Source organism: Lissotriton helveticus, chromosome 4_1 (assembly GCF_964261635.1).
Source record: "Lissotriton helveticus chromosome 4_1, aLisHel1.1, whole genome shotgun sequence".
NCBI classification, from domain to species: domain Eukaryota; kingdom Metazoa; phylum Chordata; class Amphibia; order Caudata; family Salamandridae; genus Lissotriton; species Lissotriton helveticus.
The window spans coordinates 65474129-65489850 of record NC_136063.1 but is presented as its reverse complement, the minus strand read 5'-3'; the positions used below and the strand labels follow the sequence as shown (position 1 = coordinate 65489850).

Genomic DNA, 15722 nt, shown 5'->3' with positions numbered 1-15722 from the left:
AATAATGAAGAAAAGGAAGATGACACATTTGCCATGTGTCCCAAGATTAAAATCTTCAACAACTGAGAGAGATGCGTATCTCACATCAAAGTCTCCAATCACATCAGGGAGATCCCGTAGGCTGGACATGTATCTAACAGGCAGACGTTAGCAGAATAGCAACAAGGTGGAATATTTGGGAGCCAGAGGCATTTCATGACTCTTGGAGTGTCAGAAAGTGGCATCTGTGAGATGGACAGTGTGCCGTCACAAATATCAGCAATGCCCACGCTTATGCGTTCTCTCTTGGTGAAGAATGCGATACATCCATAGAAGAAGTTTGGCCATTACGGTTTATGACCCAGAGTATGTACAAGAATATTAGGGGCTTTACACTCTGAGGAAGAAATATCAAGGAATACCATGACTATCGTGCAAGTCGAACATGTTGAGCCCAGTCCATCCTCAACCAATAGTTGTGAATGGTACCAGAGGCTGGCGCAAGGAGAACCATACACCAAGCGACCAGGCCTTGGAAGCAGTCCTTCGCTGCGCACCTGTGTGACTCTACAACAGCTAAGGACAGGGAGGTGCACAGCTGGTGCCATGCAAGAGTGTGTGATGGCGGTCAGGAGTGCCTGCTGGCACTGGTCCACCACAGTGCGGACGGTCCAGTTTTGTTGGTGTTGGGTGGCTGTCCGTAGGCAATTGTAAGGATGGTTACTTTCTCCAAAAGGTTTTGTATGATGAGTCCATGATCACACATTTGTGGCAGATTGACTGGTATTGTAACATGCTTCAGCGCAAATATCAGTGTCTACCATCACAATCTGCACAAACACCACGCACCATCCCACCGTTTAATAAATCTTTCCTCTGCCCTACAAATGCACCACCACCCTACACCTGATACTCTGCCCCAGGAGCTCAACACCTCTACCTCACAACCATGGAACTCACCATGACAGACTCTGTGCTACAAATGTGCCACAAACCCCTCGGTTCCACAGGCGAAGCACCACGGTCACATCATCCACACCCTACCATGACCCTGCGCCGCTGTACATCACAAGTCCTACTGTTCTCACCTTGCGGATAAAAGCCCGGCGAATTTGTTTGTCATCCCAGTGATTTGTGGGGAACTCTTGGTTGTCGCAGTACGAGGGCGGCCCATCCTCATGGTAACCACCACCATGGACTGGAGAGTCAAAATCCGCTATAGGAAAGAAAAAGACACCTCAATTCAGTGCACGTCACAGCAGCACTCCCCAGGGGTGTAGGTAGGGTACACTGATGGCACACCTAAAGAAAGATTTACCACATGTACCCATCATGTAGAATGGTACAGATATAAAGTCTAATCACCTAAGTTCAAAACAGATTTAATATCTACACTCCTAAGGAGGTTACTGCGATTAGTTTCTTTTCTTACGGAGAAAAGCATAGAAAACACACAACAAAACATACATGAACATATTACATACCTGTAGTAGCTTTGCAGCATCTTTGTGTCAGATTTACATGCCACGCATATTCTGTTATCAAGGGGTAATAATCGCTTGGAGGATCATGTTACTTATCCTGTAAGCATCTGATCTTGGCATGTAGTACTGTAGATTCACATGCTTTGCATGAGTCCGTCATCTAGTGTTGGGCTTGGATGACTCAAAGTTATTTTTGTTCCAAGAGGTTTTCTTCAAATCACAAAGGCTGTGTGACTCCTCCTCTTGGGAATACTGTGCATGGTAATCGACGCTATCTGAAGATTGTTTTACAGTGGGTAGGTGAGAATGTAAAGAATGCTGGGAATGTAAGCATTGAGATGGCCATGCGTTCGTATGAGATAAAGTATATGAAATGCAACCTACACAAGAATTTGCGGAGGAGGGATGGCGCATGTTAATCTACAGCAGTACATGCCAAGAACAGATGCTTACAGGGTAAGTAACATAATCTGTTCAAGGCATGGGTGCTGTGGATACACATGCTTTGCATAGACTGTAAAGCAGTCCCTCTTCCATGTAGTGGTTAACCTGTGGGGGTTGCAGTTTGAAGAAAAAAATCTTAAGTACTCCCTGACCAACATTGGCTTGTTGGCGTGCAAATACACCCAAACAATGTTTTGTATAGGTGTATGGCGTGGACCATGTTGCTGCTTTGCAAATATCAGCAACAGGAATGTTTCCTAAAAAAAGCCATCTAAGCTCCAATTTTCCTAGCGGAGTGGCCTTTTGATGCAACAGGTAAAAGTCGTTTAGCCTTTGCCTAACATCTGTATGCATTTAATTATCCATCTTGAAATGCCCGATTTAGAAATCGCTTTCCCTAAACGAGGAGGTGCAAAGGCAACAGACAATTGTTTAGTTTTCCTAACTGATTTAATCCTGTCAATGTGATACATTAATGCCCTTTTTATATCAAAAGGGTGTAATGCCCTTTTGGCAACTGTGTCAGGTTGTGGGAAAAACACAAGTTAATCAATGTATTGATTAATATGAAAACTGGAAATTACTTTTGGTATGAATTTAGGTCTAGTTCTAAGCATTAACCTATCCTTGTGTAGTTGAAAGAAAGGCTCTTCCAGGGTTAATGCCTGAATTTCACAGACTCTTCTACGAGAAGTAATAGCAATTAAAAAAGCAAGTTTCCATGAAAGATATTGCAACTGACAAGAATGTAATGGTACAAAAGGAGAACCCAATTAGTCTTCTTAGGACAATGTTTAAATTCCATGCTGGGACAGGTGGAAATCCAGGGGGAATTATTCTTTTAAGTCCCTCAATGAAAGCTTTTATAACAGGAATTTTAAACATTAATATGTGTTGTCTATACTGGAGTTATGCGGCAATAGCTGCAAGATGTAATCTTATAGAAGTATATCTTAATCCAGCAGTTTGTAAATGCAATAGGTATAAAATAAGTGTTTGCACCTTTGCTTGAAGAGGATTCACATAATGTTTATGACAGAATATAACAAAACGTTTCCATTTTGCTGCATAACATTGCCTTGTAGTTGGTCTGTGAGCTTCTTTAAGAATGTCATACTGTAGTGAGGCAAATTTAAGTATTCAACCTCGAAGACTTCAGGAGCCAAATTGCAAGATTCATTTCTTTGGAATTGGGATGTCTTAATGTCCCATGGTTCTGTGTGAGAAGGTCCGGTTTGAGGTGAAGCTTCTCATGTGGGACTAGAGATAGTTCCATGAGTGTTGAGAACCACGGTTGTCGAGCCCATGTAGGAGCTATTAGTATTATGGTGAATGATGTTTGCCAGAGTTTCCTGTCCACTAATGGAAGTAGTGGAAGAGGTGGAAAAGTGTATGCAAATAGCCCTGGCCAGTTCATCCATAGAGCATTGCCTTTGGACTCAGGGTGATGATATCTGCTTGCGAAGTGTGAGCATTTTGCGTTTTCTTTTGTTGCAAACAGATCTATCTCTGGGAATCCACATTTGCGAAAATATGGTTGAAGAACATTGGGTTGAAATTCCCATTCGTGGACTTGTTGCGATATGCTCAAAAAGTATGCAATCTGATTACTTGTTCCTGGGTCTTGGTCTGCTAATAGATGAATGTTGTGGTGTATTGCTAACTTCCATATTTTTTGAGCTAACAGATAATTGGAGAGAGTGTCCCCCACCCTGTTTTTGTAAATAATACATTGTTGTCATATTGTTTGTTCGAATAAGAACAACTTTGTGTTGTAGGTGAATTAGGAAGGCTTTGATCGCTAGATGAACAGCTTGCAGCTCTAGGTGATTTATATGGAGATTCTTGTGTTTGGAATCCCATAGTCCCTGAATAGTAAGCTTGTGGAGATGGGCTCCCCTTCCTGTTAGATATGCATTTGTTGTTAGAGTTTTGTGTTGAACAGGGTCTTGAAACGGCCGCCCTTTGGTTCGATTTTGTGGATTCTACTATTGCAGAGAGTGAGACGTGCGGCTGCTAACCAACACTAGATCGTGAAGTTGATCCAGTGACTGAGCTCATTGCTGGTAGAGACATTGTTGTAGAGGTCTCATGTTGAGTCTGGCATGTGGGACTATGTAAATACAAGATGCCATCATGCCCACAAGTCTGAGAAATATTTTCACTGGAATGTGGTTCCTGTTTGAAATTGTTGCATGAATGTTAATATATTGCGCATTCTGTCTGTGTTTGGGGATGCTAAAGATAGATTTGTGTTGAGTGACCCGTAGAAACGCTTGAGTAGTAGCTGGCTGTAGATGAGATTTTTGTAGGTTGACAGTGAACCCTAGTTGAGTTACTAAATCTAGGGTCTGTTGAGTGTTTTGCTTGCAAAGTATGAATGTGTTTGCTTTGATTAGCCAGTCGTCTAGAGAAGGGAAGACATGAATGCTTTCTCTATACAGATGTGCTACCACAACTGCTAAGCACTTTGTGAATACTCTTGGTGCTGTAGTGATTCCAAAGGGAAGACCTTTGAACTGATCATGATTTCCCTGAAAGAAATCTGAGGTATTTTCTGTGCGCAGGATGAATTGGTATAGGCAAATAAGCGTCCTTTAGATCTAGGGTTGCCCTGAAGTCTCCTTTTTGTAATAAAGGAACGATCTCTTGCAGAGTGACCATATGGAAATGTTCTTATAATATGTAATGATTTGGTGGTTTGAGATCTATAATGGGCCTGAAAGATGCATCTTTTTTGGGACTTAGGAAGTATAGTGAATACACTCCTCTCCCGGGAAATTGTGGTGAAACTGGTCCTATTGCTCCTTTTTGCTCAGAGCTGTCATTTCTTGTTGCAGAAGGATTTGGTGTTCTATGGATAGTATGTGTTTGTGAGGTGGAATATTTGGAGGAGTTATTCTGAGTTCCAGATAATAACCATGTTGGATAATGTTGTAACGGACTTCCAGTTTTGGAGAAATTGTTGAAGATGATCCCCAACTGGTGTTTGGTGTTGTGGGGGAAAGGTGAAGGAGTATGGTTATTGTTAGAATTTGAAGAACGTGTATGGTTTCCTTTGCCTCTTCCTTTAAAATGGTTACCTCTGTATGTACCTCTTTAGGTTTTAGTTGTTGAGGTTTTTCCTGGAGTTTTATATTGTGAACCAGAGGTATCTGTGGAAGCTGTCCTTGCCCCTTGTTTGAAATTGGGCCTACGAAAGGAACCTCTATAGGTGTTTGTTTGTAGCGCTCCCATGGATTTTGCTATCTCGGTGTCCTTTTTCATATTTTCAAGGACTGTGTTCACCTGTGGCCCAAAGAGATGTTCTTTGTCAAATGGGAGGTTCAGTATGGTCTGTTATACCTCAGGTTTGAAACTTAACACCTTTAACCATGCATGTCTTCTTATTAGGACACTGGTATTTATACTCCGAGCAGCAGTGTCGGCTGCATCTAATGCACATTTAACAGAGTTGTTGGTGATGCCTTCATTAACAATCTCTTGACCTCTTTTTCTGTGCTCCTGTGGCAGATGTTGGAGAAGGCCCTTCATTTCGTCCCAGTGGGCCCTGTTGTACCTTACTAGAAATGCTTGGCTATTAGCTATATGTCAATAATTAGCTGCTTGTGCTGCAACTCTTTTGCCAGAGGCATCCATAAGTTTGGATTCTTTTTCTAGTGGTGTTGCTTCTCCAGTTGTTTGGGAGTTATCCCCATTTCTAGCATTGGACACCACTAAAGAGTCTGGGGTTAATTGACTATTCATAAAAATGGGGTCTGAAGGTGATGGTTTGTACTTTTTATCAATGAGAGGAGTAACTATTCTTGCTTTGACAGAATTTTAAGTGTCATACCGTTTAGACGTGGTAAGTACTGTGCCTCTCTGTGTATTAGATACATTTTAAAAGAGAAAATCCTCCTCTATTTAGTCCTTCTATAAAGGTACTTGATGAAAAGTGGCTGCTCTGACTATAAGATAATGGTAAGCAGATGCATCATCAGGTGGCGATGGACGGCTAGGATATAAAATCAGGATCAGTGTCTACATGAGGGTCAATATTATAATACGTCCCAAGGATCCCCTTGTTGTGTGTCATCTGGGATGTCTTGATCCTCATCTATTGTTGACTGAGGAGACATATTACCAGCCTCAGACAACTGTGCGGAGTGAGATGGTGGGGTGGGTGGTGGAGGTGTCGATTGTGGTATAGGTGAAACAATGGGAATGTGCAATGCACTAGTGGCAGCATCCTTTCTTTTCTTCTTTAGGGGCTGAACAGGAACGCCCAAAGCCTCCTCAAAACTCAAGTGCTTCTTAGGATTGTGTTGTTTTGGTGGCTGCACCATAATTTTCTTTGTTCCAGAATGAATTTTAAGTGTTTTTTGTTTCGGATCCAGCTTTTGGTGAAATTGCTTGAGAATTGGCTCTGGGGTAGATTTCAGACCGAAAACAAAGCATTTCGGTGGAGGAAGCTTGGTTTTCGGTGCTGAGACCGAAGAGTGAGATGTTTTGGTCTCAGATGGAAGAGTTAGAGAGGCACCTGTTGGAGGCCGAAATTTTGGAGCCGGAGGGCAAGGGTTCAGAGTCATGTTTTTGGTGCACACCATGGCTTCTGTGCAGTGGCGGCCCGTGAGCAGTTCTCAGTGGAGGCTGAGGATTTTGATTTTGGAACAGGGGTACTCACAGTACGTTGTATTTGTGCTGGCCAAGTCCTCTTCTGATTGAGACTCGTAATCAGAGTCATGTATGGAAAGGGATTCTTTTAGTGGCGCTGAAAACTCTTCCTCCTCTTGTTAACCGAAGATTTCAAGGATATTGTCCATTTGCTTGCGCTACACCTCTTGTCGTTAAGCCCTTTGATCTCGAATAGTCTTTTTAGATCGAAAGGACTTACAGTCGTCACCGGGGCCCTCTATGTGTTCGGGCGAGAGACATAAGTTGCAAACAGGATGTTGGTTGGTGTGAAGGTATTTAGAGTGGCACTTCGGACGGAACGGAGTGTGTTCCATTAGCAGGTCATTCTCGATCTTGTTCAAAATGGAGAAGTACTGCCCGGCGGGAGTGTGGCCCGTAACCCATAGAGATGAGTCGAAATCCTCCTACAAAATCTAGTTATACTTTACTGATCGAAACAAATATATATATATTACGCGTGACAAAGGGATCTGATTCCCTAAGCAGTCACAGTCACCACTGCCTAACGCAAGCCTCATTATGTGGGGTTACGGACACTGAATACAGAACCTATCTGTTCGCCGGGGCCCAATGGGGGGCCTAAATTGCCAGCAGAACATTTTTCACGCACATTAAAAGGGGATATCTATATCCCTCCAGACTGCAGGTACCACAATGCAATGCGCAGTCTCATATGAGCAGCTGATGTACGGCGCACAAATCAATTAAATTTAAATACCGCAGCTCTGGCGTATGTGTGTTTTTCTCCTTCGCCCAAAGCCTCTGATGAAGATTGTTTGAAACGCGTTAGGCAGTGGTGACTGGGACTGCGAAAGGATTTTGCAAGCAGGCAGCTTCTAGATCGAAGATTGGGCTGCAGCTTGGGGCCCGTGACCGTGCTTGAGTTCCTCCTGCCCGCTGGTACAAGCCTGAGCCCGATATATATATATACATATATATATGTGATCAAGGCAGGGATCTGCCGAAACGCGTTGTGACGATATGGCAAACACAAGAATAAATATTTAAAATTGCACTGAACCTGGGTCTTCCTCGTCTTTTCAAGTTTGTGAAGCAGGACGAGCCTTGCAGCATATATTTATATACTCTGGCCCGAAGGAGACTAGAACCGGTGCGCGAGATAATATATCCGAGCCCGTCAGCGGAAAAAAACAATCAGAAGATGGCGTCTATGACCATGCACAATATTCTTTTTTTTTAAATTTCAAATCATATTTTATTTATTAATCATAACAGAGATGATAGCGGCAAGAAAACATCAAAAGAATTACAATCATGTTGCCAAAGTACCGCAACCAGACATGGGTTATTACACAAAACAATACGTATACAGTAAAGAAAAATAAAGTACCATCCTTGCATTCACATTTTTGTACATAGTTCCGTAGAGCCCTCTGTCCAAGTCAAGTCATATCACACCATGTATGTTGCATCATTCCTGCTTCATGGTTCTAAGGTTGTCAAGCCCGTGAGCCCAAGATATAGCCGTTACAGTTCACGCAACACAGAGCCCATAATTCACTGAGAACGGACCTCATCGTATGGAGCTTCAAGGTGGGTCAAAGATGAAGGAGGCTCGGTCCAGTGAAGACCATAATTTTTTGTTGGTGACCTGCCATGGTGATGAGTGTAACGCGGGGTTGTCAGTGCCCCTAATGCAGGACAGCCATTCCCTCCAGGCATTGAAGGAGACCTCACCCGTTGATTTCCAATTGCACAGGATCACCTTACATGCTAAAGTTAGTAGGAGATCCAGGAGCTGGCGGTCATGGTCACCTTTTAGTGATGGATCTAATGCCCCTAGGAGAATGTAGATGAATTCCCTCGTAGGGTGTATGTGGAGCGTGTGTGTAATGTAGTCAAAGATTTTTGCCCAGAAGGCGTGGAGCATGGGGCAATCAAATAACATGTGCGAAAGGTCACCAATACCAGAGGAGCAGTTCCAGCAATCCGGTGTGTCCCGTAGGCCAATCTTAAATAGCCTCTGTGGGGTCCAAAATGCTCTGTTGATAATCATATATTTGGTTTGTGATAGTATCGGCGATACCTTGTGCGTGAGTGCTGATGCATGTATCCTGACCCAGTCTATACTTATGCCAGTGTTGTTTGTTTCTGATTCCCATTTCAACTCATTGCGCTTCATTGATTTGCTGGCCGTTGGCGCGAGTAGTTTGTATATTTTAGAGACAAAATGTCCAGTGGATTGAAAGTGGGGTAGCATAGTTTTTAGCCAAGGCTTCACTAGTTTGAATGTTTTAGTGGACAGGGCCGATTTTAGTTTTAAAAAGGCATAAAAGTCTATCGGCAGCAGGGAGTGTCTGGCCTGTAGAGTGGAGAATGGCAATGGCATATTATTTTCGTACAGATCAGAGATCACATTAAGACCTTTATCGGACCAGTGGTCCCATACAACAGGTGATCCACTGATTTTAATGGACGGGTTACGCCATAAGGACGCAGAGGAGGAATTGTGGAATCGTTGACCATTGGCATGAGCGCGATCTAACCGCAGGAGGGCTCTCTTGGTATTGAGCATGATGTATTTAGAGTTCGTGAGATGTGAGAGGTCCATTGTTAGGACTGCAGATAGCGGGGTTTTGCCCATAATGGACTTTTCAATGTTGATCCATAAGGGCGTGTAGACAGGATCCTCGATAAACCAGGAGGCTCCTTGCTTACAGAGAAAGGCGGTCTGGTAATTCCTGAAATTTGGCAACCCTAATCCCCCTTTAAGCTTTGGAAGTTGCAATTTTTTCATGGCAATTCTCGGCTTCTTCCCTTTCCACAGGAAGTCCGAGATCAGTTTTTCAATCCTATGTAAAAAGTCCTCCGTGAAGGTCATGGGGAGCATACATGCCATATAATTCACCAAGGGACTGATCATCATTTTTAGTGTTTCAGCCCTGCCCCACCACGAAAGGAATTTAGGGGACCACCCATCCAACAGTTTTTGTATTTTCTTGTAGAGTATCTCCTCATTAATTTTTAAGGTGGATATCAAGTCTTTTTCAAATTCCATGCCTAAATATTTAAAACTCTTCGACTGCCAGGTAAGCCCGGAGTCGCCCAGGATGGCTTTATCACATAGATTATTCAACGACTTCACCTCAGTTTTATCCTTGTTCAAGGAGTATCCAGAAACAGCTGAGAAGTCATCTATTGTGGACATTAGCGCAGGGATAGCCTTAGCAGCTTGTTCGCTCATGACTAACACGTCGTCTGCATAAGCCGTGAGTTTAATTGTACAGTCAGTGAATCGGATTCCAGCGATGTCAGGGTTTTCCCTTATGTAGTACGGAAAAGGCTCAATAGCCAGGAGGAATAAGGACGGGGACAAAGGACATCCCTGTCTAGTACCCTGCTCTAGACCAAATGGGGAGGAAAAAGCGCCGCCAGCTCGTACTCTAGCGGAGGGACAGGCATAGAGGGACATGACTAGTTTAGTGAATGTGGGACCCAGGTCAAATTTATGTAGTACAGCATTTAAGTAACCCCAGTCTACTTTGTCGAACGCTTTTTCAGCGTCTAGTGTGATGGCGATGGTGGGTGTAGTTAAGAGTTTCGCCTTCTCAATGACATGAGCCAGGATTCTCGTATTGTCGCTCGAGAGCCTGTTCTTCAGAAAACCGGCTTGCGAGGGATGTATAAGAGACGGCAGAACTCTTTGAATGCGATTTGCCAGAATTGATGCTAGGAGCTTACAATCTAAATTTATCAGTGAGATAGGCCTGTAGCTTTTGGGGAGTTTGTGGTCCTTGCCTTCCTTGGGTATTACCGCAATCACAGCCTCTGCCATAGTCCCCTTAACTTTACCTGTATTGGTGATTTCATGAAAGACCTCTAGGAGAGGGGTGGAGAGAATATGGCCAAAGGACTTATAAAATTGTGCTGTGTAGCCGTCAGGCCCAGGGGCTTTCCCCTTTTTGAGAGACTTGATTGCGCCAATAACTTCCGATTCAGAGATTGGTTCATTCAAGGAGTCTCTTTCCGCAGCCGTTGGTGTTGGGAGCGTGCAGTTGGAGAGGTATTTCTCCATTTTTACGCTGTCTACATGCATGTTCTTAGCATAAAGTTTCTCGAAAAAGCCCTTGAAGATATTCGCAATCTTAGTGGGGTCAGAGTTAGGAGTCCCATTGTCATCGAGTAAGGATGCAATGGTATTCTTTTGGATTTTAAATTTAAGATAAGCGGCTAATCCCTTCCCGGCTTTGTTCGAGTCACAAATTTTGAAACGCTTCCTCCTGTCTAACCAAATTCCCGCCTTTTCACTAATAAGTTTGTTATAGGTGTATTTCTGGTTGGACAGTTCAGTAAGAACCTCAGGGTTTCTATTTCTCAAGTATGTGTGCTGTAGTTTTGCAATGTCCTCCTCTAATTTTAACAAGGCTGCAGTGCGGTTCTTATTAATTGCAGACGACATTTTTATAATAACCCCCCTTATGGTGGACTTCAACGCATCCCATCGAGTGGTGTCTGAAGTGTCCCCTCTCTTGTTTAATAACAAAAAGTCTTTTATGGCAGTGTCAAGGGTTACTTTGTGCTTTGTGTCAGTGATAATGGTGTCATTGAAACGCCACATAGATTGACGGGTGGTCGGTTTAATATTAGACAATGTAAGGGAGACGCAGGAATGATCAGATACTAATCTGGGAGCAATGTCCGCGTCCTCAACTCTTGCCACCGCATTATTAGATATGAGTATATAGTCGATTCTTGAGAACGAGTCATGCGGTGGGGAATAGAATGAGTAATCTCTGCCATCAGGGTGCATCAAGCGCCACGTGTCCACCAAATGAAACCTATTGCACAGTTTCATGAATGCCTTATGGGCCTTCCCCGGGCGAAAGACGCATTTAGAGTCTATCTAGTATTGGGTCGTGTGGGAGGTTGAAGTCGCCCGCCAAAATATGGACTGCTGTGTCGGGGATGGAGTTTATCTGCTTCGTTAAGCCTACCCAGAAGGACGGATCATGTGTATTTGGGGCATAGATAGTCGTGATAAAGAAGTCAGTGTCATCCTTGAGTAGTCTCGCTGAGACCCATCTGCCTTTCGTATCTGATGCACTAGAGACTATTTCCACATTCGCATTTTTAGCCACTAGCATTACCACCCCATTCTTTTTTGAAATCGCCTCAGAGCCTATCACTTCAGTATAATACTTATTGCGTAGTGTGCGGAATTGCTTTGCTTCCAGTTTCGTTTCTTGCAATAAGGCTATATCTCCATGCTGTCTTCGTAAATAGTCAAGTATCTTTTGGCGTTTAACTGGCTGGTTGAGTCCTTTTACATTCAATGATAGTATTTTAAGGTTAGTTACAGTTGTCGTTCCTATCGGAGTGTCTATAACAGCAGCCATCAACTATGCAAGCAGTAATATCGTCTCATAACACATGTGTATACATAAGGACTAGGCCGTGGAAGCAGTCTCAAACCCCTTAAGGAGTCGACAGCATCTTTTGACACACATGATGTGGGGCTAGGACAGTATGCAGGATACAGAGGTACAGAGTATAAGCTTCGGAACATAATGTGGTACATTGGATGTAAGCTAGTATGCAAGGCGGACAGAATTAAGCAAAACCATATACGAAATAACAAAACAACCCCTCCCTTCCTCCCTTCCTCCCTTCCAACCTCCCACCACCCTCCTCCCTCACCCACTTCCCACCCCTCCCTCCCCAATAGTAGATACAACAGAACATGGCGACTCAGGAATGACGACCAGTCGGCCGCCTCCAAGCAACTTACTCTTAATTACGATTCTACAGGCTGCAATCCTAATACTGAGGAATTCGCCCAAATGTGTTAGGCAACAACAAACAATAAACAGCGCTGGTGCCAGAACATTAAACACAGGTAAAGCACTGCTTTGGGTTCAGTGTCGGGACCAAATATATCAGTACTTGCAAAGAATTATCGTAAGCGTGGTCAACAACAGGTCAACAGTACAGCAGGGCATAGTGCCTCTTTAAGGCCCATAAGGGGCATGAACAGTATCATGGTATCATGGTATCATGGTAGCATGTTATCATATCATCATATCACATCATCATATCACATTAGCATAGGTATGGTGTCATGGTTGCGGTAGCAAGGATAGAACCATACTGAGGCAGCTTATAATGATATTTGTTTCAAGGTGAAGGTTCATCTGAACGTTCAAGGGATCGGTCTAATAGTTCTAATCTAGATATCTGATCTATCCAATCTAGATATTTCAGGTTAAGGGTTCACCAGATAGTTCAAGGGGTCGTTCCAATATAGGTCTGTAATCAGGTGAATAGCTGAGATAGGGCCCAAGGGTACAGAGTACATTACCGTGTCATTACCGTCCAAAGGCCACTTATACTCATCAACCAGGCATCAAGTCCAAGACAAGAGAGCCGCATATCAGGTCCAGTTCAGATAGGCACTTTTATAAGAGTTCCGGAGTATGAGGTTGGTAGAACAAAATTTCAAAATTTCAAAATCAGAGTTTATCCGAGGCCAGACGCAGAGGCTCCCTGTTGATCTGGGGGGGAGACTTCCATACTGCCATCACCACGGTCAAACAGGAGTTGTCGCAGTTTTCGCGGATCTAAGAACACATGGGATATGCCTTGTATCGTCACTCTAAACTTAGTTGGACCGATAAAGCCATACAGATGACCAAGTGACTTCAGTTGGGGTCTCATTGCAAGGAAGGCTTTTCTGATTTCCATAGTTTCCTTACTGAAGTCCTGTGAGATGAAGATTTTTTGGCCTTTCCATAGTACGTGGTTGTGTTTACGAGCGAAGGTGAGTATCTGTTCTGTGTGCTGGTACCTTAGTGGTTTGCACACAATCGCTCTTGGGCCCTTTTGGTCCTTTGAGATTCGCCCTGGCACCCTATGCGCCCTGTCAAACTCCAGTGGCTGAGTGAAAGTTAGATTTGTGGCCTGCGTGAACCACTCCTCGAGGAAGGGTATGCAGGAATCATGTTTCTCCTCCGATTTCTCCGGCATACCAAAAATTCTTAGATTCCCTCTTCTGTTTCTGTCCTCCAACTCTGCAACCTTCCTCACGAGATGGTCAGAGCACAAGGAAAGGTTCTTGACAGCTCCACACGTTTTATTTTCAAGGTCTTCCAATTTGCTTATCCTTGTCTCGGTGTTGGTTAATCTCGAGTTGATGTCCTTAATGTCTTGGCGGATAGCGACAACCTCTTCCTTGGTAGATTTGGCCAAGTCCCTGACTTCTTCTAGCCTGCTCAAGATTGTTTCGACGGCTTCCTCCATTTTTTTCCCTTTGTTCCCTTTGATCGGTGTCGGTGGGTTAGATTTCAGGCGTTTGGCAGCTGCACCATTCTCCTTTTCTCCCATACTGTGAATGCTTGGGCGAAGGGTTGTACAGGCGTCTTGGGGTTTCAGGCATGTAGCGATGAGACCACGTATGTTGGGATTGCGGAGTATACACCCCTCCCTTTTCAAAGATGAACTTTATAGCTGCTCCTTGTGAATATCAGCTCGTGAGGGTAATTACAGCAGTAGACCAACAGTAGACAGGCAGGTAGCCACAAGTAGGTAAGCACCTAATACGCTGCGGGGTCCCCAACTTGAAGCAGCAAGCCCTTGCTCTTTATCCAGTGCCGCCCGTGGCTTCACTTTACTCAATTTCCTGCATACGAGAAGTTTATGCGTTTCGCGGCAGGGTGATGTACCATTCAGGCTGCCATCATGGAGATAAATGAGTTATAGAGTCTGTGGTTGTACGACCCGTAGTACACACAGACAATCAACGTGCCGCAGTGAGGGGGGGAGGACGTGTAAAAGTCATCAGATGCAGACGTGCACTGTGTTTTCCAAGAACGCCCGTAAACACTATGATGTTATGAGGGCAGTACACTACTTATGAGGGCGGTACACTACTTCGCTGAGCCCCACGAACAGCCGTCAATTTGTTGGAGCGCTTTGGGTTTTCAGATGCTGCGCTGTTGTGTGCCGGTGTTTTCGCGCTCTTTTCACGCCTTTTTCTAGCGTCTTAGGCTCCCGCTGCTGCCCCGGTGAGCGAATTTGGCGCCCTGGTTCAGTCGCGCTGTCGTTTTATACATTAACACATTTTTTGGCAGAGATTTTTGGCATCCATATTGACCTCACCGCTATCTCAGGCATCATTCCAATTTACACCGTTTCAGCTCAGACCTTCAATCACCGTCATACACCACCTAGGCATTGTGGGCGCTGACAGACTTGAGACTAGTGAAAGTGTTCAGTTACTTAAAGCGCTAAATTCAATGTAGAGCGCATGGTGGGTGGAATAATTGTGGAGTTCAGCTCCTCGTGGGTACAACCAGAGGCAACACTGCATTAGAGCCCTGGATGGCTCGAGCGCGGTAGCAGACATGCTGGGAAGCCGCCATTTTAGCTAATTAGACCCTACGCTGCATTTTCACGAGCTGCACTTTTTGCCAGCAGCATGTTACCAACAGCGTACTCCTGTGAGGTTCTTCTACTCACGATTCCGTTGCTGTAGCTTGCATTTCAATGCGGGCGGGCGCTTCCAATCAGCGACTCATGATGAGACCGGGGCCCCGGGAGACCGCGTGGATGTGTCCGGAGGCGGGCTCCGGCGTGAAACGCACTTCCTCCGGTCAGGGGAAAAACGGTCCGTTTAATCCCGTTTCCCTCGACGGATCAAGCCCAAACTTCTCCCATTTGTAGTTCTGGCGTTCCGACGGCCAGGCACCCGTTTTGGTCCAGGTCGGAGTCGGATCGCAGCCCTTGTATGGCAATTGCTCACAGCCGCTTGGAGGAGGACAGGATTAAGCCGCCATTACTCCGGCGTCCAAGCCACGCCCCCCCATGCACAATATTCTTAAGAGGAGAAGCCACACAGCCTTATGACTCGAAGAAAACTTCTTGGAACAAAAACAACTTGTAATCATCCGAGCTCAACACTAGATGGCGGACTTAGGCAAAGCATGTGTACCTACAGCACACATGCCTCGAACATATTGTTTTTACTATGTTGGCCAGTCGCTACACTACCACCATTTCGTGAAATCGAGACGGGACCCTTCGCTTCGTGATATCAGGACTGCCACTCACTATAACTAAGGAGAAAGACACATTCATACCTACCTCTGCTCCTGGGGACATAGACATTTTGATCTTCCTCAT

At 44.5% G+C, this 15722-nt stretch overlaps 1 protein-coding gene across 5 annotated transcripts in view; it reads right to left on the bottom strand.

Moving 5' to 3' along the window:
- The window catches only part of GRINA (glutamate ionotropic receptor NMDA type subunit associated protein 1), a 226766-nt gene that overhangs the window by 54985 nt on the left and 156059 nt on the right, over positions 1 to 15722 (bottom strand). For all 5 annotated transcript variants that reach the window (XM_078686431.1, XM_078686429.1, XM_078686432.1 and 2 more), the window contains one exon: positions 1068 to 1195. In XM_078686431.1, coding sequence (XP_078542557.1) covers positions 1068 to 1195 — 128 coding nt within the window. The remainder of the gene's footprint in view (positions 1 to 1067; positions 1196 to 15722) is intronic.